General features: G+C 46.6%; 10 protein-coding genes and 1 non-coding gene across 11 annotated transcripts; 7 read left to right on the top strand and 4 right to left on the bottom strand.

Moving 5' to 3' along the window:
* Positions 1-473: 473 nt before the first annotated feature.
* BDV38DRAFT_202763 (putative nucleoside diphosphatase (Ynd1)) lies at positions 474-3,550 on the top strand. Its single transcript, XM_032052480.1, has 4 exons — positions 474-848; positions 914-948; positions 1,006-1,132; positions 1,196-3,550. The coding sequence occupies exons 1-4, from the start codon at positions 839-841 to the stop codon at positions 3,160-3,162; spliced, it is 2,139 nt and encodes a 712-aa protein (XP_031908703.1). The 5' UTR covers positions 474-838; the 3' UTR covers positions 3,163-3,550.
* Positions 3,551-3,700: 150 nt separating this feature from the next.
* On the top strand, positions 3,701-5,277 carry lea1 (U2 snRNP complex subunit LEA1). Its single transcript, XM_032055947.1, has 4 exons — positions 3,701-3,957; positions 4,045-4,085; positions 4,141-4,401; positions 4,520-5,277. The coding sequence occupies exons 1-4, from the start codon at positions 3,879-3,881 to the stop codon at positions 4,892-4,894; spliced, it is 756 nt and encodes a 251-aa protein (XP_031908702.1). The 5' UTR covers positions 3,701-3,878; the 3' UTR covers positions 4,895-5,277.
* Positions 5,278-5,477: 200 nt separating this feature from the next.
* BDV38DRAFT_260631 (uncharacterized protein) lies at positions 5,478-6,794 on the top strand. Its single transcript, XM_032055946.1, has 2 exons — positions 5,478-6,262; positions 6,328-6,794. The coding sequence occupies exons 1-2, from the start codon at positions 5,746-5,748 to the stop codon at positions 6,585-6,587; spliced, it is 777 nt and encodes a 258-aa protein (XP_031908701.1). The 5' UTR covers positions 5,478-5,745; the 3' UTR covers positions 6,588-6,794.
* Positions 6,795-7,366: 572 nt separating this feature from the next.
* BDV38DRAFT_287556 (uncharacterized protein) lies at positions 7,367-8,673 on the top strand (the record flags this gene model as incomplete). Its single annotated transcript, XM_032060898.1, has 3 exons — positions 7,367-7,855; positions 7,914-8,037; positions 8,105-8,673. 3 exons carry the CDS (start codon positions 7,367-7,369, stop codon positions 8,671-8,673), a joined length of 1,182 nt encoding a protein of 393 aa, XP_031908700.1.
* Positions 8,674-9,219: 546 nt separating this feature from the next.
* BDV38DRAFT_287555 (uncharacterized protein) lies at positions 9,220-10,085 on the bottom strand (the record flags this gene model as incomplete). The annotated part of the gene is made up of 2 exons (XM_032060897.1): positions 9,220-9,803; positions 9,989-10,085. 2 exons carry the CDS (start codon positions 10,083-10,085, stop codon positions 9,220-9,222), a joined length of 681 nt encoding a protein of 226 aa, XP_031908699.1.
* Positions 10,086-11,505: 1,420 nt separating this feature from the next.
* BDV38DRAFT_t220 lies at positions 11,506-11,608 on the top strand. Its single transcript has one exon. It is a non-coding gene; the product is annotated as a tRNA-Cys (tRNA).
* Positions 11,609-13,043: 1,435 nt separating this feature from the next.
* On the bottom strand, positions 13,044-15,169 carry BDV38DRAFT_296713 (GMC family oxidoreductase; the record flags this gene model as incomplete). The annotated part of the gene is made up of 4 exons (XM_032062986.1): positions 13,044-13,479; positions 13,605-14,046; positions 14,190-14,907; positions 14,963-15,169. The coding sequence occupies 4 exons, from the start codon at positions 15,167-15,169 to the stop codon at positions 13,044-13,046; spliced, it is 1,803 nt and encodes a 600-aa protein (XP_031908698.1).
* Positions 15,170-17,957: 2,788 nt separating this feature from the next.
* Positions 17,958-19,681, top strand: BDV38DRAFT_260630 (carbon-nitrogen hydrolase family protein). The gene is made up of 2 exons (XM_032055945.1): positions 17,958-18,130; positions 18,234-19,681. Exons 1-2 carry the CDS (start codon positions 18,086-18,088, stop codon positions 19,125-19,127), a joined length of 939 nt encoding a protein of 312 aa, XP_031908697.1. The 5' UTR covers positions 17,958-18,085; the 3' UTR covers positions 19,128-19,681.
* An 854-nt stretch (positions 19,682-20,535) lies between these two features.
* BDV38DRAFT_274936 (S-adenosyl-L-methionine-dependent methyltransferase) lies at positions 20,536-21,285 on the bottom strand (the record flags this gene model as incomplete). The annotated part of the gene is made up of 1 exon (XM_032057930.1): positions 20,536-21,285. The coding sequence occupies one exon, from the start codon at positions 21,283-21,285 to the stop codon at positions 20,536-20,538; it is 750 nt and encodes a 249-aa protein (XP_031908696.1).
* Positions 21,286-22,859: 1,574 nt separating this feature from the next.
* On the top strand, positions 22,860-23,672 carry BDV38DRAFT_287551 (uncharacterized protein; the record flags this gene model as incomplete). The annotated part of the gene is made up of 2 exons (XM_032060896.1): positions 22,860-22,970; positions 23,055-23,672. 2 exons carry the CDS (start codon positions 22,860-22,862, stop codon positions 23,670-23,672), a joined length of 729 nt encoding a protein of 242 aa, XP_031908695.1.
* Positions 23,673-23,773: 101 nt separating this feature from the next.
* On the bottom strand, positions 23,774-25,379 carry BDV38DRAFT_260622 (uncharacterized protein). The gene is made up of 5 exons (XM_032055944.1): positions 25,117-25,379; positions 24,999-25,066; positions 24,566-24,945; positions 24,443-24,507; positions 23,774-24,394 (listed from the first exon to the last, which is right to left on the bottom strand). The coding sequence occupies exons 1-5, from the start codon at positions 25,307-25,309 to the stop codon at positions 24,021-24,023; spliced, it is 1,080 nt and encodes a 359-aa protein (XP_031908694.1). The 5' UTR covers positions 25,310-25,379; the 3' UTR covers positions 23,774-24,020.
* Between the last annotated feature and the right edge of the window lie 115 nt (positions 25,380-25,494).

The following is a 25,494-nucleotide window of genomic DNA, read 5'->3' as shown; positions in this document are numbered from 1 at the left end:
CCGAAGCTTACGTCAAGGCGACAGGGATTTATTTTAGTCCCTTGAAGGTTGTCCTGCAGACCCTTCGATGGATACTATAAAGTCTACCTTTAATTAAATCCGAAATTACGAGGTTTGATTAATACCCACCGATCCCTTCGGTCATATTTATCGTCTAACCTGGAGAGTAAAACTCGAGATGAAAATTCATAATAATATATGCATGTTATGACAATTTATTTCCTCTCTTTTCTTGCTTTTCTTCTTTCAAATAAGTTCATTTCTGACATCTAGGTTGGGTCTACCATTAAATCGTTCAGCCTCCTCCAAAAGTAGTTCAGAAAAAGGCTGGTTCCGACCTTTACCCAAGTAGGAAAACGGCGGGCCTCAGGACCGGAGATCGGCAGCGTCGCGTCCTGTCGCCATCCGTTCCCGTCTTATCGTTACCACCATAGGTTTCCATTCAATGTTACTTCGTTGGCTTTTTTCCGTCTTTTCGTTCCCTCTCTTGTCCCTCTCCAACCTTCCTCAGAGGAACCGGTAATAATCTGAGTTCTTTCTCCTCTTCTTCGTGGTTTTGCCTGCGTCACTTTTCATCTTGCTGTCCGTCAGCAAGGCCATTCGTTTAGTTATTATAATCGACCTCCTTTATCTTTTCGTCTTCGCTAGCCCCGTTTTCGCCGCTTTTTACCCCCGGCCTTATCTCCCCCCGGTTTCAAAGAAAAACTGCGGTACCCCTCGAATGCTCGCCATTGACTGACCTGTACCTCTCCCCTTCCATTCGCTAATCGAACTTGCCTTTCGACTGTCATGCGTGTTGGAGAATCACTATTATAATAATACCTAATCATCAGTTGCAATGGGCAAATGTAATCTTCTTGGTTCCCGTTTTGCTACTATGTTCGCTGGACGCTGACCATGGGGTGACAATCAGGGCACTACGGAGTTGTCCTCGACGCAGGATCGTCTGTAAGTTACCGCATCTCAAAGCGTACGTCTTTTCGCACCTCTAACATCCCATGATAGGGGACGAGAGTCTACGTTTATCGATGGTTGGACAACGCTGTTGCGCGCAAAGGGGCAGATTCGAAAGATCTGCGATCTTTGCCGGAAATTAAAACGAAGCCGGAATGGACCAAAAAGATACATCCAGGTAAAGATTCAACGTTGCAGGATACAACAAACGAAACGCATTCTGACTACCCTACTCTTATAGGAGTGTCTTCATTTGCCGACAGACCGGAAGAAGTTGGATCGCAACATCTCGCAGAACTGCTAAAACACGCTCAAACAATCGTGCCCCCTGATGCGATCAAGGATACCCCGATCTTTCTTCTTGCTACTGCCGGGATGCGATTATTAGGCGATGTGCAACGAAACCTACTCCTGGATCAGATTTGCTCCTATGCGCGTGCTAACTCCGACTTCTTGTTGCCCGATTGTGACGTCCACATCCAAGTTATTCCTGGAGTGACGGAAGGTCTGTATGGATGGATCGCCGCCAACTACCTTCTGGGCAGTTTCAGTGCACCTGAACAGCATGACCATGGTAAAGGCCATCATACTTATGGCTTTTTGGACATGGGAGGAGCATCGGCGCAAATCGCATATGCTCCCAACTCGACAGAGACACAAAAGCATGCCAATGACCTGACTCTACTGCGCCTACGCAATGTGGATGGATCAACGCAAGAGCATAAAGTTTTTGTCACATCTTGGCTTGAGTTTGGCGTGCACGAGGCGCGACGACGCTATCTTGAGTCCATGCAAGCAGCAAGTGCGGTCGATAGCACCAAGGAACTCCCTGACCCTTGTCTTCCCCGTGGCCTTCGAACTACACTTGATGGGAAGCCTTTTACTTCGGAACAAGAAGGCGGAATTCACCTCCTGGGTACCGGAAAATTCGACGAGTGCTTACGGCAAACGTACCCGTTATTAGATAAAGATGCACCCTGCCTGGATCAGCCCTGTCTCCTCCACGGTATTCACGCTCCCGCAATTGATTTTGACGTCAACCATTTCATCGGCATTAGCGAGTATTGGCATACAACGCATGACGTTTTCGAAATGGGCCATAAGGACAAAGCATACGATTTCAACACCTATCAGCAGCGTGTGGAGTCTTTTTGTTCGCAGGACTGGGAAACTATCGCCAAGGGCATAGACGACCATAAATGGAAGAAACTCAACCATGAGAAGGCTTCTGAGGTTTGCTTCAAGGCTTCCTGGATTGTCAATGTGTTGCACAATGGCATCGGAGTTCCACGTGTGGGGTTGGAGGACACAGCAGGTTCGGGACACAATGGCACGCAGGAGGTCATTACACACGCGCAAGAGAAAGGTTACCTCGATCCCTTCCAGGCAGTCAACAAAATCGACTCCACCGAAGTTAGCTGGACCCTAGGCAAGATGGTTTTGTACGCATCCTCCCAGGTTCCTGTGGAGATAGAAGAGAAGACACTACCCGTTGGGTTTGGTAGCAATGTCGCCGGCGTTCCCAACGATTTCCAATATCCTAGCACTGAGTTGCTGCCAAATCCTGAGGGTCTCCATGGCGCGAATTGGCATGACGCTCTTCTCAATGCGAGATCATCCCGCAGAGTTCCAGGACTTGTGCTATTCCTCCTCATCATGGTCATGATGATTTTCTTCCTCTGCGGTCGAAGTCGCCGCTCGCGGATGTTCCACAAGATCAACAACCTCTTCGGAGGGCGGTCCCATCCCAGTTACCCGAAGAAGCGCAAGTTTTTTGGTGGAAAGTTACCATTCTTTGGCCCCAGAAGCCCCTCCTATGAGCGTGTTCTTGAGGATGGTGCCAACGAGTTCGACCTAGGTGGAATTGTCTCCGGACGCAGTTCGCTGGATGTAAACCGCCTGTCGGATAATGAATCGGCAAGCTTCCTGCCGCCCAAGCGAGCATCAAGCTGGGGCAGCCCCACACCCAGTCTGAAATTTGGCCTGGACAATTCTTCAACCGGGACCATTGGACTTGGCATCACCGCTGGCTCCGGTATTAACACCATGGATCGCACAGGTCTAGTGGTGAGGACTGAGAGTCGGGACCATCTCGCCCCTATTGCACTGGGCCCTACGTCAAACGGGCGACGCTCCAGAGCAGGCAGTCCCTCGAGATCCCACCCACATAGATCACCCATCATGACACCGCTGTCGCATGATGATTGATGCTGTTGTATGACTCTTTTTACATTAAAATTCTTCACGTCCCTTATTATTAGCATTATCTCAAGGAGTTTCGGTTTTGTTGCTGGTACGACTTGTCGGGAAAGAACCGCTTTTGTGGCATGGCTCCCGTACCAAATGGTCTGCATTATGGCGGCGATATTTGCGTTGATTACTTCTCAGTGTGATATTTGCAAGGAGCACTTTTGCTCCAAAGTACATAGCTGCTGCTTGCTTCCTTTTCCCGTTCACTTTTGCTTTTCTCCCCAAGTCGTTCATTGGATCTAACTGGGCGATTTATACGTTTTAATGACGCTTCATGTATCAATAGACTTATGCCACCTAGCCTGAACCAGATTCGGCTATTTATACCAAATATTACGCATTTTAATTCAAGTTTTGAATACTCGACAATACCAGTAGTCAATCGACACTTTGTCTTCGCAACTCATACATCATACATATTTGATCACGTGCACGTGTGCTGATTCGTCAACTCACCGCCCTGGCAAAATCCTTCGCGGTACCGCTTCGATAATTTGGTATGCGCAAAGGAGCTCTGGCTGCTCTCCACATACTTTGCTCTTTTCACTGTCAATTTGCTGTCCTTTGGGCGTGATCCGTTGGACTCTGGATTTTTCTATATTACTCGTACTCTTTGCTTCTTCTCAGAACTGCATGATACCCGATAGAACGACACATAAACACGCACCGCCGCAATGCGATTGACCGTCGAGCTTATCCAGAATTCCCTGTCGTACATCAACCCGCTCAAGGATCGCGAATTAGATCTCCGAGGTGCGTTCTACACATCGGTCTGAAAAGGACAGTTACTACACTTTTTGAAGAGCTGGATTGATATCGTTTTTCTTTTGAGTCGTATAGGGCACAAAATACCCGCGATTGAGAACTTGGGTATTGCCAAGGTATGGCCACATTTCCCTCCCAGTCGATCGAGGCAGAGGCTAAGCGTTCTGGCAGGACCAAGATGCAATCGACTTCACAGACAACGATATTTCCACCCTTGGGAATTTCCCTTTCTTTCCCCGCCTCCACACCCTTCTCCTCGCCCGGAATCGAGTCAAGCACATTCAGCCCACGCTCGCAACGTCCGTGCCGAACTTGACCAACCTTGTATTAACATCTAACCATATGACCGAGCTTGCCGACTTGGATCCTCTGCGCAACCTGACGAAGTTGACCCATTTGGTGTTGTTGGAGAACCCTATTACCCGGAAAGAGGTAGGCATTTCATACGCTCCGTCGTTTTGCTTCATTCGGAATACCATAGTAGATCTGCATATGCGGTCTCGCCCCAGCTGATCGATCTAAAAATGGGAGCGCTTACTGATCATCACAGCACTACCGGTATTGGGTCATCTGGAGGATCCCTAGCGTGCGCTTCCTGGACTACCAGAAGGTAAAGGACGCCGAGCGTGAAAAGGCCCAGGAACTCTTCGGAACCACCGAGGAACCGTCGGCACTAGCCTCCAAGATCATGGGCATCAAGTCCCGCACATTCGACGTCCCGTCCGGAAACCTAGCAGACAGAGCACCCGCCGACAAGGCCGTCAGAGTCCAGCTGACCGAGGCCGAGAGAAAACGCGTCGAGAAGATGATCCGCGAAGCAAGGAGCTTACAAGAGATTGCGAGACTGGAAAAGGAATTGAACGAAGGTCGGATACCCGGAGGCGCGCTCGATGCGGTCGAGGACCCGGATCAAATGCAGACGTAATATATACCGAAACGGGCATATCGTTTTTCTTGTTCTTATTATGATGAATTTGGTGCAGAGCTTGTTAGGGATCTTCTTTTGCATGAAAGATGTGATATCTTTCGCGTGTCCAGGCTTCATTTTTTTTCGTTTGATCTTCGGCTCAATACAAAAAAGCTTTCGTTCGGCCGTGGCGGTGTTTGTGGAATGTTTATATTTAGTGGAATCGAAGGCTCTTGTGCTTCTTTGCTTTTTTTGCAGTTTGTTGCCCTGCCTGTTTCGGCGCAGATCGATGGTATGAAGTGACTTGGCGCAGTTCAAAACTGCAACCCAGCTATTGGTATATTACATACGGTTTAGATCGAGGTATTCACAGCTACCAAATTACATAAGATACCTAGCAGCGGCATGACTAGAATAGCGTGTATGTGCAGATGCGAAGTTCGGTGTTGCCGAAGGGCCAATATCACTAAGCATTGTCCAGTTGGTGGGATTTGGTAGGATACGATGCCATTGATCAGATAAGATAACCGGCACGTGCCGACGTTATGTCAACAGTGATTCCCTAGCAATCTTCACTTGTACTATTCAGCTACCTCGCATTGGAATGCAATGCAATCATAGAGATAGTAAATATTGTCACTGAGGTCTATTTACATCGCCCAGTTCCAGCCAATCACCAATCACACCGGTAACTTTAGACAAACCAGCATCCACTGCGCAGTATCCAATTATCTCAACCCCACGTCACATTCAAACTGGCTTCGCGAACCTGCAGGAGGAGAATCTCCTCCCTAGCATCCCACCTCCAGCATACTCCTTCTAGCACAACACCAAAGCTTATCCGGTTTGGATCAACATCTACATCCACAATGGCCCCCCAAGCCCCATGGCGCTCCCTCTTCCAGTCTCATTTGACTCAAAACTCCTCCACTTCCTTTACTCTCTCGACCGTCGGCCACGACTCTCAGAACAGGCCCGTGCCGCGCTCGCGGATCTGTGAGTTTCGTGGTTTCTGGCCGAACCCACAGCTCCATGACAAGGCTGTCAAGGCGCTAAATAGCCAGGGCATTGGTCTGAACCCCGCTGTGTATGAAAGTGATATGATCTCGCTTACGACTGATATTCGGATGGAGAAGGTCGGCCAGCTTGATTCTTCTGGGAACGTTGTCGAGGGTGTCTTCTGGTTGACGGATGTTGGGAACCAGTGGCGCGTGAAAGGGGAGGCGTTTGTGATTGGGGACCCGAAAGGTGGAGCGCATGAGGAGGCAGCTAGGAAGGAGATTCGGACGGGGATGAAGGTAACAGGGACCGATGCGGATGTGAGTGAATGGAGCTGGGAGAGGCAGCTAACGGCTTATTTTGCGAATCATTCGCCTGTTATGAGAGGTTTGTTTGTTCCTTTTTTTTTTTCTGACGAAGAGAGAGGATAAGGCGTTGACTGATTGGTATAGGTTCGTTCAAGAAACCCCCGCCTGGTCAGCCTAGGTCCCAGGAGCCTGCAGACCCAAGCTTGAAATTGGGCCAGGAAGTAGACGATCTTCAGGATTCTGTTGCGCGTGAGAACTTTCGTGTGGTGGTTATTCGTCCAACTGAGGTCGAGCGTCTTGATCTGTCAGACCTTCAGAATGTACGGCGTGTGAGATGGACCTCTGTTCCTGCGGAGAATACCGATGGGCAGGGAGAATGGGTGGAAACGGAACTGTGGCCATGAACGTGGTGGGTGTGTCGGTTGCGCTGTCTTGGTTACTCTCCTGCAAATACTTTATGTAGGATGCTTTGTATGCTATAAAGAGAATGCATACAACGAGGACAATGATAGAACAATCATGTCATGTAAGAACTTCAAATATCACTCTTTCAAGTTATAACAGCAGAAAACGTGGAGAAGGGCAAGTGCAGGATGCGAATGAATTGCTTTGTCTGGGGACAATGAGGCTTGAGCAATCGCGCATTGTTTATACCACTCCAGGACATGGTCTCGTTCGATCCAAACATCAATGGGAGTGTAGCTTGTTCCGGCCGGACACTGCCATGCAACAAAGGAACATAAAGACTTAAGTACATGGCAGGAGTTATGTTCGATGCGAAGAGTCAGCCCTTCTTCAATCTCTTAAAGCGCGCTCTCTTCCTCCGTTCTTTTCCTGAAGCCCTATTTATATTTATACCTTTTCCATAATCGTCCTACCCCCACTTTTTTTTCATTCATTCACACATTCTCTGAGTCCAGAGCTTCCACTTTTCTTCCATCCATCATTCCTCTAGTCTGTTTTGGATCCCTGAGCCATTCTTCAAAGCGATTTGACAAAGGCGTGCATTATCGTCGTAAAAAGAACGCGCGAACAGAGAACCACCCGCAGAAGCACAACGGTTACGAACTCCTCGAATGTCAATTCTCTTTTGATCTTCCCTATCAATCCGTTGATACAACTATTGCGTCACCCTGTTTGGACAGGGCTGTCCAAAGTGCCGCTCCTAATAGATCCTGTGAGAATGGCCAGGCCTTGCAACAACTGCGGCGGTCCGCGCGCCGAAGACGTTCCTGACGACATCGAGTTTTGCGAAAAGTGTACCACGAGCAATGCACCAGTCGCGTCGTTTGATCCCCACGCTGGGTCACCAACTGAATCTAATACCCTGGTGCCAGCCGCTCAGTCTGGTAGTTCCGAGAGAGGTGATAGTCATTCCGGACAAGAGAAGGAAGCTGCTGATCCCGATGAACCCATTCTCGTTCCTGATCCTGGGATGGTCCCGGTGGGCTGTAGTCCATCCCAGATTGAAACGGCTACCGGCGCCGCTGAGCCGATGCCGACAGCTCAGTCAGACAAGGCTTTGAGGGGTGGCAATCGTCTTAAGCGCAAAGCGTCGGCTTTAGGTGTCGGAGAACCAATTCTAGCTGCTGAGCCCGATAATCGTGTGGAGGGTACTGGTCACAAGGGTACTTCAAATGTTGAACAGAGGCAAGATCCTTCTTCGCATGAGGTTTGCAGTATCCCTAGCTCCATCTACTATAGCCCATTCACGCTAATTTGTATCCTAGCAAAAGGTCAGCGCACCGGCACCGAATCCGGCTAAGAAGGTTAAGATGGAGCCGGCATGTGGTTCCTGTAGAAAATCCAAGGTTCGATGTACGCACCGCAAGCCCGTCGTGAACCCAAGAGAAGGTAAATGCTATACCATTAGCCCCATTACTCTGTTCTCGAAGCGCTGCTGAACTTTGTATGTCTTTAGATGCCTTTCAGCCAGAAGCACAGAGACCTATTCAGCCTAAGGAAAGTGACCAACCTGCACAACTCGATCCTACACAGGACGATCCGGAAGAGGCGGCATCCTCAAAAAGAGAAGGCATTAGCCCCAAGAGCCAAGCAGCAGATACACCAATTGGTAAAATCCCTCCAAAGCCGAGGGGTAGACCTCGAAAGCATCCTAAGGAGGTCCAAGCCATAGTTAATGAGGGAAAAGCTGTAGAGGAACCGGAATCCCCACCTCAGCGACCCAGACGTGGGCGTAAGCCTGCCCAGCGCATCGGAACCAGTGCTGAAGGTAAGAGTGGTCAGGCCACTGCCCCCGAGCCAGCAGCTGCAGCAGTTCCGGCTGAAACAATGGCAGCAAATCTCTCGATCGCGTCGAACATGGCTCTAAACAATATCCTGGCAGAAGATTTCCAGGAGACTGTGCGTGAATGTGAAGTGAAGTGGCAGGCGGTGTCGGACTCTTTTGAAGAAGCTATGGACTCCTTCCATGAAGCCAAACGGAAAATAGATACTTGGCTTGGGATGTGGAGGAGGGGGGAAGTCTAGACAAGAATTTATTAGGTTTGTCATGGCCATGTGTATAATTCTGATCCATGTGAAGGAAGAGCTAAGGAGTTGTCAGGTGAATATTGGCCGTACGTATTGTACCTCAGGATATTGTGCAGATCTGTTATCTAACTAGAAGTATAATGTATGACTCAATGCAACATGTTCGCTACTGGGGTTGTTGACTTGGTTTAGTGTACAATAGCATCAGCATAGAAGATGTCTAGTGAATCATTTGACGTTTTATCACTGATATTACATTGCTCTCACATAGAAGGTCAAAGTGAAGTCCATTATATTGTCACCAGTTTCTATGATCTGCACTTTACCCTGCCAATGGCGATGAGTCCGTGGAACCCACATTCTCACCCTATCCACCGGCTGAGTTACATCCTACATGAATGTCAGCACATACTCAGTTTATCAATTCAGAATAGTCTCATTTGATACCTTTCCACGGGTGTAAGACCAAGTAGTCGCGTTGCATTAGGCAAAACTTGTCTGGCACAACTATAGAGTGTAAGCCGTGCAAGCTTCGGCTCGGATTCACTCTGCAAAACAAAGGTGGTCATAGCTTGGATTTATGATATGGGTCAGTTTCCACGAAGATGTGAGCACTGTAACCGGCACCTTATTCTTGAAAGTGGCCTGAAAGACTTCAGGCCACTGTGCCAACTTCTGTACGATGGCGGTTGCATGCTTTTCATGCAACAGTGAGGGGTCGGCCTCCTTGAGGCGCTCAGACGGCATATCAGTCTTGCGGATAATAGAGCACAAACGAGCACACGAGCATTGGAGGTATGGACCCGTATCTCCCTCGAAAGAAGTCATTCGATCCATGTCAAAGGTATAGCCATTAATTCTGGGGTTAGTTAGTACCTCCACATTAGTAAAGAAAGAAATTTGAACGAATCGCTTGGAAGCCATGTCCTGCACCAGGACGGCGGAGATGCCCAGTATATCGGCGATCCTCTCGGGGTCTTTGACCTGCTCATACTTGGTCTGGCCTGCTCTCATAACCTCATGCATCTTCTCTTTGGCATCGCGTAGAATATTACCGAGGAACTTGACGGTTCCCTCGCGAGTACTCATCCCGTGCACCAAGCCGAAGTTGACATGTTCGAGCTTGTCTACAAGATTTTTCTTCCAATCAGCTCAAGGATCTTGATGAGCTGGGCCATGTGAAGATCCTGCTGCGATGCAATAACGTAGATCATTTTGTCATAATGGTATTCTTGGTCTCGTTCGAATACTGCCCCAATATCGCGAGTCATGTAGTTGCTCGTTCCATCCTTCTTGTGCACGATTGCCTTACCTAACTTCTTAGAGTACTTGGTCGGGTCGACGAGGATAACACCGTCCGACCTCTCTGAAACCCCTTTTTCCTTCATCAGCTTTTCGTCTTCCTTCATGCTTTCATCCTCGATCTGAGATTCCCCGGCATATACATCTCAGTAAACCCAACTCCCAAAACACCATATTGCTTCCCCCAATCGCCAGGATAACTCATTCTAGTCACCTCCCACCCAGCCTCTTCATAAAGGTTAACAATAACCCCCCCGATAATAGTACGCCGCAAGTGTCCAGCATGAAAGGGCTTGGCAATACTCAGGGACCCGAACTCGACGATGATTCTCTTGCGACCTGCATCTGGGTTGCTTGAGTCATGAAGGCCAAGTCGATGGTCGGATCCATAGTTATCCTTGTTCTCCAGTATCAATGGTAAGGTGTGATTCTGGGAACTGCTAGTAGAAGGGGGCTATTACTGGCCATGATTCAGTAGGATGGTTGGGGTTATAGTAGAGATAAACTTGCGGTTTTGTGGATTAGGTCGGCGATATCTTCCGGTTTCTTGGGATTTATCCTGAGGTCTGGGATGGGGAGGGCGAGGTCTCCCTTTTCGGGGCTTTGGGGGCGCTGGAAGGCGTGGTATATAAGGGTTGAATCTGTGTTTTAGGGGAAAAGATAGATGGCTTAGGATGTGTGTACAGTAGATGTGGAGTGGGTTGGAGGTTGAGGGTTGGTCTGTGTTTACCATTTTTGAGGCTCGTTGGGGATTGGATTTAGAGTTTTCATGGCTTATTTATTGAGGTCTTGGGATAGCTATACAGATGTTGGGCTCTCATAATGAGTCATTTCATAAAGGGACACGGAGAAACCCACGGTGTCTATGAGGTGGTTAGTTGATGTTTGTACTACAGACGATGTATCCACAGCGAATGATGAGGTTTAGATGGTGGTTCTGGGGTTATTGCAACGAATTGGGAGTAGGAATCAGTTACTAGAAGGGTACCACTTGAAACTAGTGTGTCCTTGTCTGGGTAGGCTATGGCTGGCCAAAAGTTATTGGGATGTTTCTCTTGTTGGGTTTACCATGATTTTTAGGGCAACTCGAATATATATTTCTTTGCAGTGAGAACACATAGTTACTAGGTATACTCTCGACCGTACAGTAACAGCATAGTATATAAAGTAGAGAGCACAAACTAATAAACATCACTCCTAGAACTATTCACCATACTAAGACCCCAGAATGGCTTCCGCCATATGAGGTTGTCGAGACAACAACTCCACCGAAGGGTCATGGAAGCGGCCAATGCGTCTGCTGTCCTGTCCGACCACTGGATAAGAGAAAGGACTGTATAGATCATCAAAGATCTACCGTAGTATTTCTGAGCTCATTTCTAGTATTTAGTTAGATCTTAGACATAGCTGCTGGGTTTATTTCATATAATAGATAGTTAGAGCCATGGAATGATCGAGTAATACTGATTATGAGATTATATGCATTGCATTCATAAATCTAAAGTATCTAACTGAATAACATCCAACGGGGCGGTAGCTCAGTGGTAGAGTGGAAGATTGCAATGAATACCTGGTTAACCAAGTATTGCAACCTATCTTTAGGTCGCCGGTTCGAACCCGGCCCGTCCCTCATTTCTTCCTTCTTTTTTATTTTTCTTTTTGCACACTCAATAAATTTATAATAAATATACCTACCCCCTCTATTTCGTTTTTCATATGTAAGTTAAGTTCAGCTTGTTTGTGTGTCAAACCGTAAGGGTACTCGACCACACTCGTCGGCCAAGATCATAGTGATCCTGGTGATTAAGTCGTCAGCAATCTTCACCTGCTGACCGAATCACTTGTATTGTATCGCACCGTGCAGTAACAATTACTGCATGGTCTATCCTTGAATTACATTTCATATCTATCTATGATTTATTATTCCCAATACAAATATGCACATGGTACAAGCTGTCCAATTCTCGGGATATTCTGAACCATCAGCTCTGATTGACTTGTAACTCTGGTCCTCAGCATACATAGCACAAACTTCTATATAAGTAAGTTACTGCTCATTTCTCAGCCAAGTATGTACAATATCTTCAAACAGGCTCGTACCCAGGGGTAACAGACACCAATTTCTTATAGGTCAGACAGTTAGTTCACTTTGACCTTAAAAATATGAATAACAGAGGCTATACCTTTAGATTTCTCTGGGCACTAATTACCTATGTCGTGAGTAGAATGACAAAAGTCCATATTATAAGCTCAGAGATCCAGGAAGCCAGTGTTTGAATCCTCTTTGATCGCAGTTGGGTTTCTTTTTTGGTTGGTGCTGAGTACTACAAAATTAATAGTTTAAGGAAATGGATTTAAGGAAAAGTCTTTATTCTGTGGTTTAGAATCCCCGGAAATTATTCGAGAATCAGAAGAGATTAATTTGAATATAATAGTGTTTTTACTTAGAAGATATCAGAGTAGTCTAGTTAGAGTATTGATTGTCTCAAGCTAGTCTTCCTTCAATGACAGATTATAGCCTTGTGTGAATTGTATCTCGATAGTTTCATCTTCTATACAGCTTTTTAGATGTGCTTACAAAATTAACTTACATCCCAACGCTGGTTGACGGTAAAATGGCGGCCAAAAACGGCAGTCCGTCGGTGCCGTTTCAAGCACGCGCCCAATAGTAGCGCTCAAAATATCGACTGTATAACTATGATATGGTCAGGATACCGAATTTTTCTCTCTAAATAAAAAAGAGTTTAATCCCCCAAAACTAATACTAATTTTTTTTTTCTAGCCCACAGGCACTAATTTCTGACCCCCTCATAACTGTAACCCCTTCTAGACCTCACAGGTTACCCCTCGCCCAGCAATACCGATATTCGTGTTGGCCCATTGAAGGGGAAAATTGCACTGTGGGAAGATTCCACGAAGGACAAGAAACGTTTTGGAGCGCGACTGATCACACGCGAATTGCGCGACGGAGGGTAAGAATCCTGGGTAATTAGGCGGTCCCATTCTCACCTCTTTTCCAATTAACCTAATATGTGCGTGCGTGTAGACATTCTCTAACGCCTTATTTACTTGCTCTGCCAGTCCTGCTTGATGAGGTCCGCTGCCCTTTCCGCGAATGCGTACACAGTGGCTTGCAGATTCGCCGTGCTTACCAGCGGGATAGCACTCGCATCTACAACCCTCAGTCCTTCGATATCATGGACCCTCAAATTGGAATCCACCACTCCGTCTCTCTCGCGTGGCAGCATGGAACACGTCCCCGCAAAGTGCCACATGGAGACTAAATTCTCCCGAGCATACTTCTTTGCGGCATCTAAGTCTCCCTGGAAGTCTGCAGCTGGGTCACGGAATTTCAGTGGCTGTTCGAGCAGCTCCCCCAGCTGAGGTGACTCTGCTAAGTTCTTGACACCGAGCAAGTGCCGTGCTATGACTTCCAGATCGAGAGGATTCGACAGGTAACCAGGATCAATGATTGGAGGAGTTTCAGGATTGATGGAGGCACTTGAGTTCTTTTTGTCAGATTTGGTGAATATACGGTTTGTTGTGGGGACCCATGTAAAGAATCAGGAGTAAAGAACATCTCACAATCTCTAGCAGGCAAGAAGAAAACAAAAAGATCCACTCACATATGAACGCTTCCGCGGGAAAGCGGTTGAGAGAGCATTACTCCAAGCGTGACGAACTTTCCCGGCGAAGCAGCTGGGATCGTCTCATCATTGAGGTCTTTGGCATAATTCGTCTGCCCTAAGGCGGACAGGTACGCAGCTGATGGTTGCTTGGAATCAAGAACCGTGGTCTTCGCGATGTTGTAATAGGCTCGTGTCGCCCTGTGCTCTTGTGATACTTCGGGGGCGTGGTTTGTAAATAATGCCTGGAGAGCACTTCGGTCCGGTGCAGAAAGAGGCAAATAGGCGTAAGTGTGAACCCCGAGTGAAGCCAGGGGTCCAGACTGCGTGGCAGTGTATTCCTGCATTGCTTGACCGAGGGCTTCAGGCTCTTGTCTGACCAGAGAGTCCTTAGTCTCCAGTTCAGCCTTTGCTTGAAATGCGGTGTACGATACCAGATGATCTAGAAGTAGTAGATGTTAGCTTAAATCCGTTCCAAAGCGAGTATGTGTCAAAAAGGGAGATGGTTTCACGGCATTTCAGAGCCATATTAAGATCAACAACACAAAGGTTTTGAATGTGCTAGATTGGAAGCCGTTAACATACCCTGAAGATTCTGCCCAACTCCAGGAAGGTTCACGACTATATCAATGCCATGCCTCTCAAGAAGTTCTGCTCCCCCAACTCCAGAAAGTTGGAGGATTTTGGGAGATTGAAAAGCGCCAGCAGCAAGTATAACTTCGCTCCTTGCCTGAACAGTCTTTGAGGCACCATCGAGACTGTATTGGACGCCAATAGATCTGGGAGGCTTGCTTTTGTCAAACAAGACTCTCTCAACAAATGAATTCGTAAGAACGTGAAGATTTTGTCGAAGCTCAACAGGCTTATAGTAGGCCGAGGCGGAGTTGCTTCTCCTGCCCTCCGAGTCGATGCTAGCAAGGCAACTGAATGAGCCTACAGAGCTGTGGATAAACGGATCTCCGGCGTTGTATTGTCGTCTACTACGGAACAACTCGGCCCATGCCTTGCGAATAGGGTGCGTCTGGTTGCCAAACGATGTTTGGATCGGACCTTTCGTTTCGTTCAATTCAGGCCAGTCCTCAATTGCCAGACCTTCTTTGGCATCCTGTGCTACAGTTGGACTGCTATAGGCCTTGGAGAGATAGTCCTTTAACATGGACCAATTCCATCCGGGGTTACCAAGCGCCTCCCATGAGTCAACAACACTCTTGAAAGGAGGAACAAAGACGTGTGCATTTAATGAACTGGATCCTCCGAGTGCCTTGCCCTGGTTGAGACCAAGCACTCTGCCATTGAGGCCCGGCTGGAAAAGCAATGAGTAAGCCCACACCCTTTATCGAGACAGAGACGGTCCTTACCTGAGGGGAAGAGTGGAATTTCCAATCGGCGTCGGATCCAAGTAGTGCGGCATAAAAGGTGGGAATGTTCACGCGGGGATCTGCTGTCAAGTCGGCACCTGCTTCGAGAACCAGGACGGATGTGCTGGGGTCCTCGCTGAGTCGAGAAGCAACCACAAGACCAGCGGTACCGCCGCCAATAACGACAAAGTCATATACAGCAGCCATTTTGTATTGTGCGCAGACTTGGTGCAAGATTGGACAAAAATATAAAAAAAAAAATCGAGCTGCGAGCGTAGCAAGTGACTTGTTGAAAAGAAAAGAGAGACCCGTGGGCGGGAAATACATATAGATATTGGTAATAGCCGAATTATCTCCCAGTATTATAATAGTAAACAAAGAAACAGATCAAGAGTACCGCCCAAAAGTACTGGATCGACAGGTCCCCTCCTCAATGCAGTTTAGCACGTGTGACATTGCCATGGCCCCATTTCATACTCCCAGCTTCTGCCCCACGCCAATTTTTAACTAACCCCCCGGGCAGCGTATAGATTCACGAGACACTAAGTTGAGGTAAGCGGGGCTTTCAATCTGACTGCAGGCCTAGGGCTGGCGGGAAGGATGTAACCACGATGATCCCGTTGGGTCACCACCAGGGTTACAGTTCTGTACAGTATAGACAATATTATCTAGATCCTAAAATAGAAAAACCTTCGGCATTACCTCTATTCTGTATTACATTATATAAGTAAAGGTAACAAATCGCTCTTCTGGTAGACTAATTTCTGAAGTCGACTTTCTCAGACATTATCTACTATTTTTCATTACTCTGATTTCTAGCTATAATAGGGTAGGTACTTATTTTATCTTTGGGTTTGTTGAGAGGAGGTGCCCACAGTCTCACGGACAAATTGCTAAGAAGGAGATGTTTAGTGTCAGCTCCATGTATGATACTAGTACTTCTTGCGAAAGGTAGGATTTAAAACAACTAATAGCGTCATTCAGCTTGGTTCTTAACTAGCTAAAGAATACCGCTTCCTTATTCGCCCAAGGTTGCTAGTAGATCTAAAGCTTCCTGTCATATCCAGGGCCAGTATTCGTTTAGAGCGTACTCTTTCACCCTGTACTACAAGTCACGCAATTTTAGAATACCGTATGTGGATCGGATGTCAACAAGTACAGAACTAATTAGGCCAACAACATGCTGTCTCGTGTTTAGTAGCCTGCAACTTGGTATGTAATATGGAAGAATATCTTACCACTTCGTTTCCAACTCGGTAGGCAATGTAGGTAAACCAGTCATGACCGATAACAGTATAACCGACAGTAGGGAGCAGCCAATCGGTCGGATTCAATGGCCCTTTGACCAACTTACCTAAGTGGACTAGCCTTTCAAGATTTGCACTTAACCAGATTACAAGTTGGGCGAGTGTCTTCTTCTTTCCACCATCGTCGGCTTTAACTTCTATACCAGAGAACAGTATAGTCCGCTTGGTAAAGGCATCGGTTATGTGACTAATCTTATAACCGGGACCACCCAAATTAACTCTCTGGTAAAGGTCGCAGACTTCTGGGTCGCGACAGGAGAACGAAAAAGAATAATCCGCCTTTTTATTAATCCGGGTTAGATTATTCCTTACTATAGGGAGTAGATCTTCATCAATCTGTTGTGATTGTCTAAGATTATACAGTTAGCAATTTATGTCTAGACAGGCGTTACCTATACTTACACATTAGTTAATTGTAGTTTGGATTCGTCTTTCAGTAATAAACGAAGAATAGGCTGAACGACGTCTAGGCACCAAGTATTCTTATCTTTTCTATATATATCACAATATCTAGCTTCGAGGCGTATTTCCTCAAGTTCGCTCTATATAGCATCGAGGATAGCGTCTGACATATGTGTGGAGTCGAAGTATGCAGTGTCGGAAATATCTTCGGCACCGGCTGGGTCAGATGCGCGTATTCAAGACTAACTGATAATCAGTAGTAATAGTACAAAGGATACCAGATATCAGTATCCCAAGGCCTCTGGGAATAACTTTTTGGCCAAATCTATCTGTAAGATACTTTTGTAGTAACAAGACAGTATTTGATATAAAGTCTGAGATCTGAGACTTGTATATAATCGCGGGCTTTGCTACACAAAGTTAATTAAAAATATTGTATATAGGGCTAACATAACATAATATATTAGATATACTAGAGCGAATCTTCGTACAGTCAGAAATCGATATTTCTGAAGTAACCAATATTCTTTAGTCAGTATCGTCTATATCGGTTCATTACTGTTTCGAGAGACTAGATTGCCGAGAAGATATACATAATACTCGTTTCTTTCTCTCCACTTAAGACAGAGAGCTAGTTAAATTTGAGGATAGTGAATCCTCAGGTCGAATAGACTGTAACGTATCAGGGAGCTTCTCCAGCCAGCTTTCAATATTTATCAGCTAAGTATTGTATATGATTACTGTATCGATTAAAGATATCAACAGAAGTGTGTCTCGATGAGAGAATGAATACTGATCACGAGACAAAAGCTTAAGTAATAAAACCGAGCTCAGTTGCCTTGGCTTAGATAAATGATGTAGTGGATAAAAGGAACGTCAGCTGGTCAAACCAAGGCGAGTTTATTGGGTGAGGGTGAACTTCAGGTAAAAGAAGGGTGGTGAACAAAGTATCAGAAGGGCAAAAATAGCAAAAATAAAAAGAAAAACATACAACAGGAGGGATTCGCTGGTGGTCACCCACCCAACTACTAACCTCCCGGCGTGTGGCTTAAGTACGGCTGAGCGGACGGGAAGCCCTGTTCTCCACACCCTATGGTCGTATGTACTGGATTGCATGGGTATTGAGAATAGTAAATGGTTTTTTGAGAGCGTCAGCATGACAAATGCAATTCAACCACTAGATATAGTATGACCTGCCAACGTCGGCCACTCCGAGTGCCCTAAAGCTTCACCCCTGCCGGATGAACGTGCCCCAACCCCAGACAGCCAATAAATAGGAGAGTTGCGGGGAAGCTAATGTACTACTACTAAGCAGGCCCAGGCTGGGGGTCTCGCATAAGACGTTAGCTATCACCACCTTTCCATTCTATCGCTATCAGATCCCCGTCGTTGCCTCGTCATCCTCTCACTCATCATGCCGCCGCACTACAAGATAGCTGTCATTCAGCTGTATGTCAAAGTAAGTCTTGAATGGCTTGCGTCAATTAGAATCTCCATACCCAACCTTAACCCTTGTTCGAGCTGGTGGGGTCGTGGATATGTCTAATACCGTGTGCTTCTAGCCCCTCAAACCGGCCGACAACTTCGCCCGGGCGGTGCAATTCATCCGCGAGGCCGCTGCCCAGGGTTGTCATTTGGCCGTGTTGCCAGAATTCCACTTGACGAACTGGATTCCGACCGATCCGAGATTTGCCGCCTTGTGTGATGACTGGGAGAACTACGTGCATCGGTATCAGGCGCTAGCCAAAGAGTGCAATATCTGTATTGTACCGGGGTCCATCGTGCGTCCTGTACCAGCATCTCCACAAGCAACATCGGCCTCATCCACAGAACCCGCCAGCAAACCCACCCCAGCCTTGGAGAATGTCGCCTTCTTCATCTCCAACACAGGCGAGATCCTGGGCTCCTACGTGAAAAAGAATCTTTGGGGTCCTACCGAGCGAACGTATCTTCGCTCCTCCGGCGACAGCCCGCACCAAGTCATCTCAACCCCCTTGGGCCCTGTAGGCCTCCTCGTGTGCTGGGATCTGGCCTTTCCTGAAGCCTGGAGAGAACTGGTATCCCAGGGAGCCAAGATCATCATCGTGCCAACCTTGTGGACCCGCAGCGGAGCCTCCGAGGCTGGCCATCGTCAGAACCCATCAGCGCCATCCCTATTTCTCGATAGTATTCTGACCGCGCGCACCTTTGAAAATACTTGCGCGGTGGTCTTCGCCAATGCAGGTGGGCCACCAGGCAGGAACTACTGTGGCCTTTCCCAAATCAACATCCCCTATGCTGGTCCGCTGGTTCGTTTGGGCACTTCCGCCGAAGGCATGGCCGTCGCCACTCTGGATTTAGCGGTGCTAGAGGAAGCGGAAGCAAACTATGCTATCCGGAAGGATCTAACAGACCCTTCCTGGCATTACAGACACACCCAAAGAATTCCTGCCGAGCCTTCGAAAGGGAAATTATAGATCAGTCAACAGATCAGATGTAGACCTTGTTTCAACCAACTACCTATAGATATTTCCTTGTGTTGGAATGTGAGGAATGATGCTGGGAGCGTCAAGTGAGGAGGGTGTTTCATAATTCTTGGAACTAACAACATCCCGGGCTGTGGCTACGCGCTTCAGAGGGGAGGAGAAACAAAGAATCAGGAGAAAGAGGCGCATAGTGCTTGTCCTGATGGGCCTTGGTAAGGGTTGGTCTGGGCTGTATCATGACGAGACATAGTGATACCATGTAACAGTCCCACTAGCCGAAATTACGAACCCTTACCATACCAGCCCTAATATTTGTCTATATGCCATGATGCTACCTTCGCAGCTTTCAATCGGATGACCCTATCTGATGGAGGATATTCTGATCCCGATTAGCATCATGACACCTGAGGCAGGTCCTTACACCGTGCACCCATTACTTCGTTCTTCCTTTATTGTCGTCTTCTGGACGGTTGCAAGCGTTGCTATTCAGAGAACGGTGATACCTTAATTCATGATAGAGCATCAAAATCGACCATTGTTATTTAGGGTTGTGCAAGTTAAGTCACACCAACCATTGGTTGCGTTTGGCTAACTAAATATTTACCACCTCTTTTATCGTAACCTGTAAACAATAGAGAATTATATTCTGTTTGCCCCAGACTATCCACTTGATATAGCGTGTTGTGAGTGGTAGAACATAATGCAATCACTGATTTTTTGCTGCCTCAATAATACCCTCTCGGTTTCATTACTGAGATTGCCAGATATTGCCAATGCTTACGGCCGCGATAAGACTGAACCCCGGCGACTGTATTGATAAAATAATGCTCCAGACCAAGAAAGGTGACAATTAAAAATGGAATGTAGGCGATCAAGTAGAAGCCAAAGTGGCGGGTTCCACCGAGAAGAAGCCGATATCCAATTCTCGATTCGAGTGGCTGATAGTACGACTGCAGCTTCGGGTTACTGTTGACCACGGGCTGTCGGTCAGATTCTGAGGCCATGGCTAGGGAAATGCAGGGGGATAGTGTGATACTGTTGGTTCTAATATTATTACACTTGATTGATCATGAGATTCAGAAGGGTGAGCATGTATAGTAGAAGGAATGTTATTTTCGAAGTTGAGGAAAAAAAATGATGACTTTTCACACTTTCCTGAGAGCCGTAAACAATACGGGAGTACAACAGGGAGGTCTATTTCATTGCCCCTTATATAGTCACGCCGTGACATTAAGCGTGCATTGAGTTATCTAGCTCACCTGTGCTCATCTTATGGTCGTATGTCCTGATTTCCTAGTTGTAGAGAAAGACATTGTAGGGAAAAACATAGGAATCCTGGAATAAGTTATCACTATAAGAGAGAAATAACTGGTGCATGTTCTCATGTGCCATAAACCACTCAACGGCAAGCTGTAACAATGAACATCTTGAATATCTCTGGAATTCCTCGTGCGGCCACATAGGTAACCATGAATCCTTTAGTTTCCAGCAATAGTTTCACCTTGTCGAGACCTCCCTTCAGATTACTCACTTCTATCACGATATTTCGCACTTTGTCCCAATCCGCATCGTCAATCCCACCTAGCACCTCAGACTCCGTGCCCTCGACGTCAATCTTGAGCAGGTCAATCACCTCAACATTGCTGTGGTATTGACTCAGGAAATACGAAAGTCGGTTAACCGGAACCATGATCTCTTTAGCGTCCTTGAACATATCATCCCCAAACGTCTCCTCGTAGTTCTCCTTGAAGAGCTGGATCTGACATTCTTTCTCTTCGATATTCAAAGTAGAGTTACCAGGCATGTTCGGAAAGTACGTGAACGCTGCAGAACGGGCCTCTGTGCCAAGTGCGTACGGATACGCCGTGACGGTAGACACCATATGGAAAGCTAAGTTCCGGTTCAACGCCTCGAAGTTTTCTGGTGCCGGCTCGAAGGCGATGATATTGGAGAGGGGGTACTTCTCCTTCATGTAGAGAGAGAAAAGGCCGATATTGGCTCCCACGTCAACGATAAATGGGTCCTTGGACAGCTCGACTCTATCGTACTCGCGGTCTTCGAATATCTCGTTGTATATGAACCTGGCTTCTTTCTCTCCTCTGGTGTAGCAGAAGAATTTGTCTGAGAGTTGTACGAGACGGAGTGTCATTTTGATCTGCCAAAGTACCAATCCGGTGGATATTGAAGGAATAGTATTTGCTTAGATATGAGAGTTAGAAAGAGGATTTGTGTACTAGTTGCAAATGGAAAATTGTCTGAATTGGTCTTTTTATGAAGCTGAAGAGGAATAGACAACTGATATACGCAAAGAGTGAGTGCCCCGCCTTCACTTATAAAGTCTGGTATGGCTTGTTACACAGGATATGGGATTGAGGAGCTGCATTCCCTCCATGGCACAGAATCATTGCCTCGGATGCACAGTGTTCCAACTCACATCTGCTTAGCTCACAAAAGGAAAAGCCGCGGCTTTGAGCCTATAGAATATCACTACATTAAAACCAAACCAGGTAATATGGAGATTGATTATCATTAAGACTACCTGCCAACCGATAGTGATTCATGCAAGTGTGAATCCACAGTTGCAGACCCCCGATGGATATGATACAAGGCCTTATTCACTTCGATAATTGGGAATTCGTATTCAGATCTAAATGGACAGACTTCACCATCCAGGATACACAAGAGATAATCCACTGATCCATATATTTTGCACAGCTATTTGTATCAGTCAAGATGGCAATTAACAGTCAGTAACTCCAGTGGGCTCTTGACAACACTATGCGGTCACACAATAATGCATACATGAATGCCCGACGTCTCTGCCCAGCTCTGTTCCCTCATATTCTCTCCTCCATGCTCTGCATATGGTGGTGCCCTACCTCCCACTCTTGTGTAATATTTAATCTTTTTGGTGTTCCGAGTCTCTATTGTTATGGCACCTACCCAGTATAGTCATTTTGGACCTAAGAAAAAAAAAAAGAAAACGGATTGGCACAAGTAATAGCAATGGTAAAAGCGTAGCCTTTCGAGGCTTTGTTTTCTAGAAATTACTATATACAGTATCCTTCGCATAGACTAAAACTGCCATGATGCTCACTGAGATGGCGAGATAAAAGCCCTCCTTTTCTCCGTGAGGTAATGCAAAGCTATCCACTGCCTGACTTAGGAATAAATCACATCAACAGTGTCCTATGGGTGTGCCACGGATATCGAGGAGGGTAGTACGTCACCTGATTAAAATAGGACTAATAAACTCTAGCCTATTCTCTATTTATTTAATATTTCGTGCACTATCCTGTGGCCTACAGTGAATAGCTTACATATTCTCTACAGGAAGATTTACATCAATGTAGTGGCACTGTTGTAGTATATGTAATAACTTCAACTAGGTACTAACAAACATTCAAGATACAACTTTTATCTTAAAAAGAAGAGTAAAAAAAGACCAAGCTTTTACGATCAACCCAATCAAACTCATTTTATGTCCAAATCTAAGCTTTCGGGAGGAATTCAAGATTTGTCGATCACCCGAATAATTCAAATTTAATCATCATGATGCATGAACCCTATGATGTCACCGTTCAGATCTGAGATCTAATTATGTCATTCCTACTTCTAACCCTAGAACATGATAAAGGGAAAGAAATATCTTATTCATTCGACCTAATCAGATAAATTTTCAATTGACTTGTCCCCATAAGTCCAATCGTCCAATTGTCCAATATGCCCGCCAAAGACGACAAATATACCGACCCCGAACTGCGGGAACAGGTCAAGGAAGAAGTCAAACAGAGTGATAAAGGTGGAAAGCCTGGCCAGTGGTCTGCTAGGAAGGTGGGTTTCTTTCTTTCTTCTACCTCTCTGTTCTTCATTTTATTCATGTGGTGAGAACGTGTATTTATATAGCCTGTGAATTAGGCCCAGTTTATGGCGTCGGAATACAAAAAGCGCGGTGGAGACTATACTACATCAAAGCAAGAAGGACAAGATGAGTCCCAGAAGAGCCTTGAAAAATGGGGCAAAGAAGAGTGGCAAACGAAAGAAGGATCAGGCACCGCGAAACAGGAGGATGGGACGAGGAAGCGATATTTGCCTAAGAAAGCATGGGAGAAGATGAGTGAGAAGGAGAAGGAGGAGACTGATAAGAAGAAACAGAAGGAGTCTAGAAAGGGCAAGCAATTTGTGTCTAACACTAGTAAGGCAAAGAAGGAGAGGAAACAAGCTGCGGAAGAAAGTAAGGGTGAGGATCAACAGGAGTCTGAAAATGAAGACTCTGGGTCAGGCGAAGATGAACCTGAGGGATCAGAGGGATCAGATGAAGTTAATGAAATCGATAACGAGGAGGAGCAAGAAGAAGAAGAGGAGGAGGAGGAGGAGGAGGAGGAGGAGGAGGAACAACAGAATAGCGAACCTAAAGGTCAGAATGATCATGATACTGAGACCGGGAAGAAGCGCACCGCAAGCCAGGAGGCGGGAGCAAATAAGAAACCCAAGACACGCCAGGACAGTAAGTCAGAGCGTGAGCAAGAAGACTAGTCTGAGCTCCGATACCTCTGAACACCCCACGCTAATTTCTGCTTGAGGATTCTTACTCTACATATACGAGAGCTGTACGATGTATTTAGCATGAAAAACCAGCCAACTGAGTGCGATGCTTTATGTATTTACGTTAATCAACCTTCAGCCTCCAACCCTAACCGCAGATCCACACTTGCGAAAGGCCCCAGTCAAATATTCACAAGGAGTATAAAGTTACGGAGCACTCACGGTCCAAAGTCAAATCCTGAAACGTAGAGTGAAGAATAATACTCGAGGGGAAGAACTAGGTTATGAAGTCTTACACCATCGATATCAAAATTAAATCTAAACTATATCCCACTTAGATCACCGAGGCCATGTTGTCTCGGTCAATGCGTCTGAACTATTAGTAATTGGCCGACTCTCCACATCCTGCTGGATCGCAGTATGCACGGTGATTCCGCGAAGTTCAACATCCGAACTACGTCTCCCACTAGGGTCCGTAGATACCACCACGCTCTTGCTTGTCCTTAGACCATGGGGATCGCTGATTTTATGGAATCCATCGGGGTCTTGGCTTAGCCGGTTGAGGTAACGCGGTGTGCGTAACGAACGGGTCGATTGGGCTTTGACCTTTCCAAGAAACCTGTGCACGAGGGGTTTGAAAAGAGGAAGACAGCCACAAATTATAGCGACATTAAGTTCTAGGGCGGTCCAAATGGACTCTTTAGCGCTGGATGCTAGAAGAAATTAGTCGAGGCGACTGGGAGGTAGGGTATAGAACCTACAAGCGAGGTCATTGGTGTGAAAGTGGTTGAACTCAATCACACGTAGCAAGCTGAAAATGCATACCCTAAGATGATCAGTTCACACGTCGGTCATTAAGATCTACTCGCTTTGAGGACACGTACAATGCACCCAGCGAGAAGACTATTGTCAGCCCAATCTTCTGCTGGACTGTGATTCGCAACCGCCAGACCACCGGCATTGGCAAAAGCAAAATAATCACGTCTTCTATCAAGGACAAGCAAGCCGATGTCTGGAATAGTTTTGTCTGTCCAGGCATACAATGGCCGTTTAGTGTGGTGTCATAGTAGTACTGGACTGGGTGACATTGAAAAATATTCCCCATGAGCTCGGTAAAGGCCCACATCATGGTGAAGACAATTAGACAAATCACTCCCACACGAACCACCTTCACGGTGCCTAGCAGTCGCTTGAGGAAGACTAGAATGGATATTTTCACAAATGCCATGGATGGCGCCCAGAATTTCTGGATCATCCAAGAGCCCTAGAAGATAGGTTGGTGAAGTCGAGCTATCAGAATGCCGAGTCGCGACTTACAAATTGCAGGCGAATACGTTCGTCCTGCGGAAGTTCATTTCCTGGAACTCCTACACCATTGAAGGCAGCTATGGACACGGCAGTGAGCAAGAGAAATCGGTGAGCATTCTATACTCACTGTAGATAACAAAAGCCGTGACCCCGTACGAAAGAATCAGGCCAATACCCATCAACAAATCCTCTAGCCGCCACCCGACCGTAGACATCCGGCATGCAATCAGACGCAGGACATATATGAGAGTCGCAAGCGCTGCCCCGACCGTGGGGACGACTGCGACGACATTCCCCCAGTATTGGTTCCGAATAGCCATGGAGCATCAGTGCATCACGGCTATGGACAGTCGGTCTCGCAGCGATTGATCGCTTGGACTCAGGTTGCAGACTTCGGTCGTACATCTTTTTTTCAGAGAGAAGGCTCGTGTCAGCAAACAGCCCTGCATGACAAGGAATGTCCGAAATAAGCACCAATGCAACCTCAGTCAGGGTTTCGACTCCA

This window comes from Aspergillus pseudotamarii (genome assembly GCF_009193445.1).
Source record: "Aspergillus pseudotamarii strain CBS 117625 unplaced genomic scaffold BDV38scaffold_79, whole genome shotgun sequence".
Taxonomy (NCBI): Eukaryota; Fungi; Ascomycota; class Eurotiomycetes; order Eurotiales; family Aspergillaceae; genus Aspergillus; species Aspergillus pseudotamarii.
The sequence above is the reverse complement of the archived record's forward strand: the minus strand, read 5'-3'. Positions and strand labels throughout refer to the sequence as shown.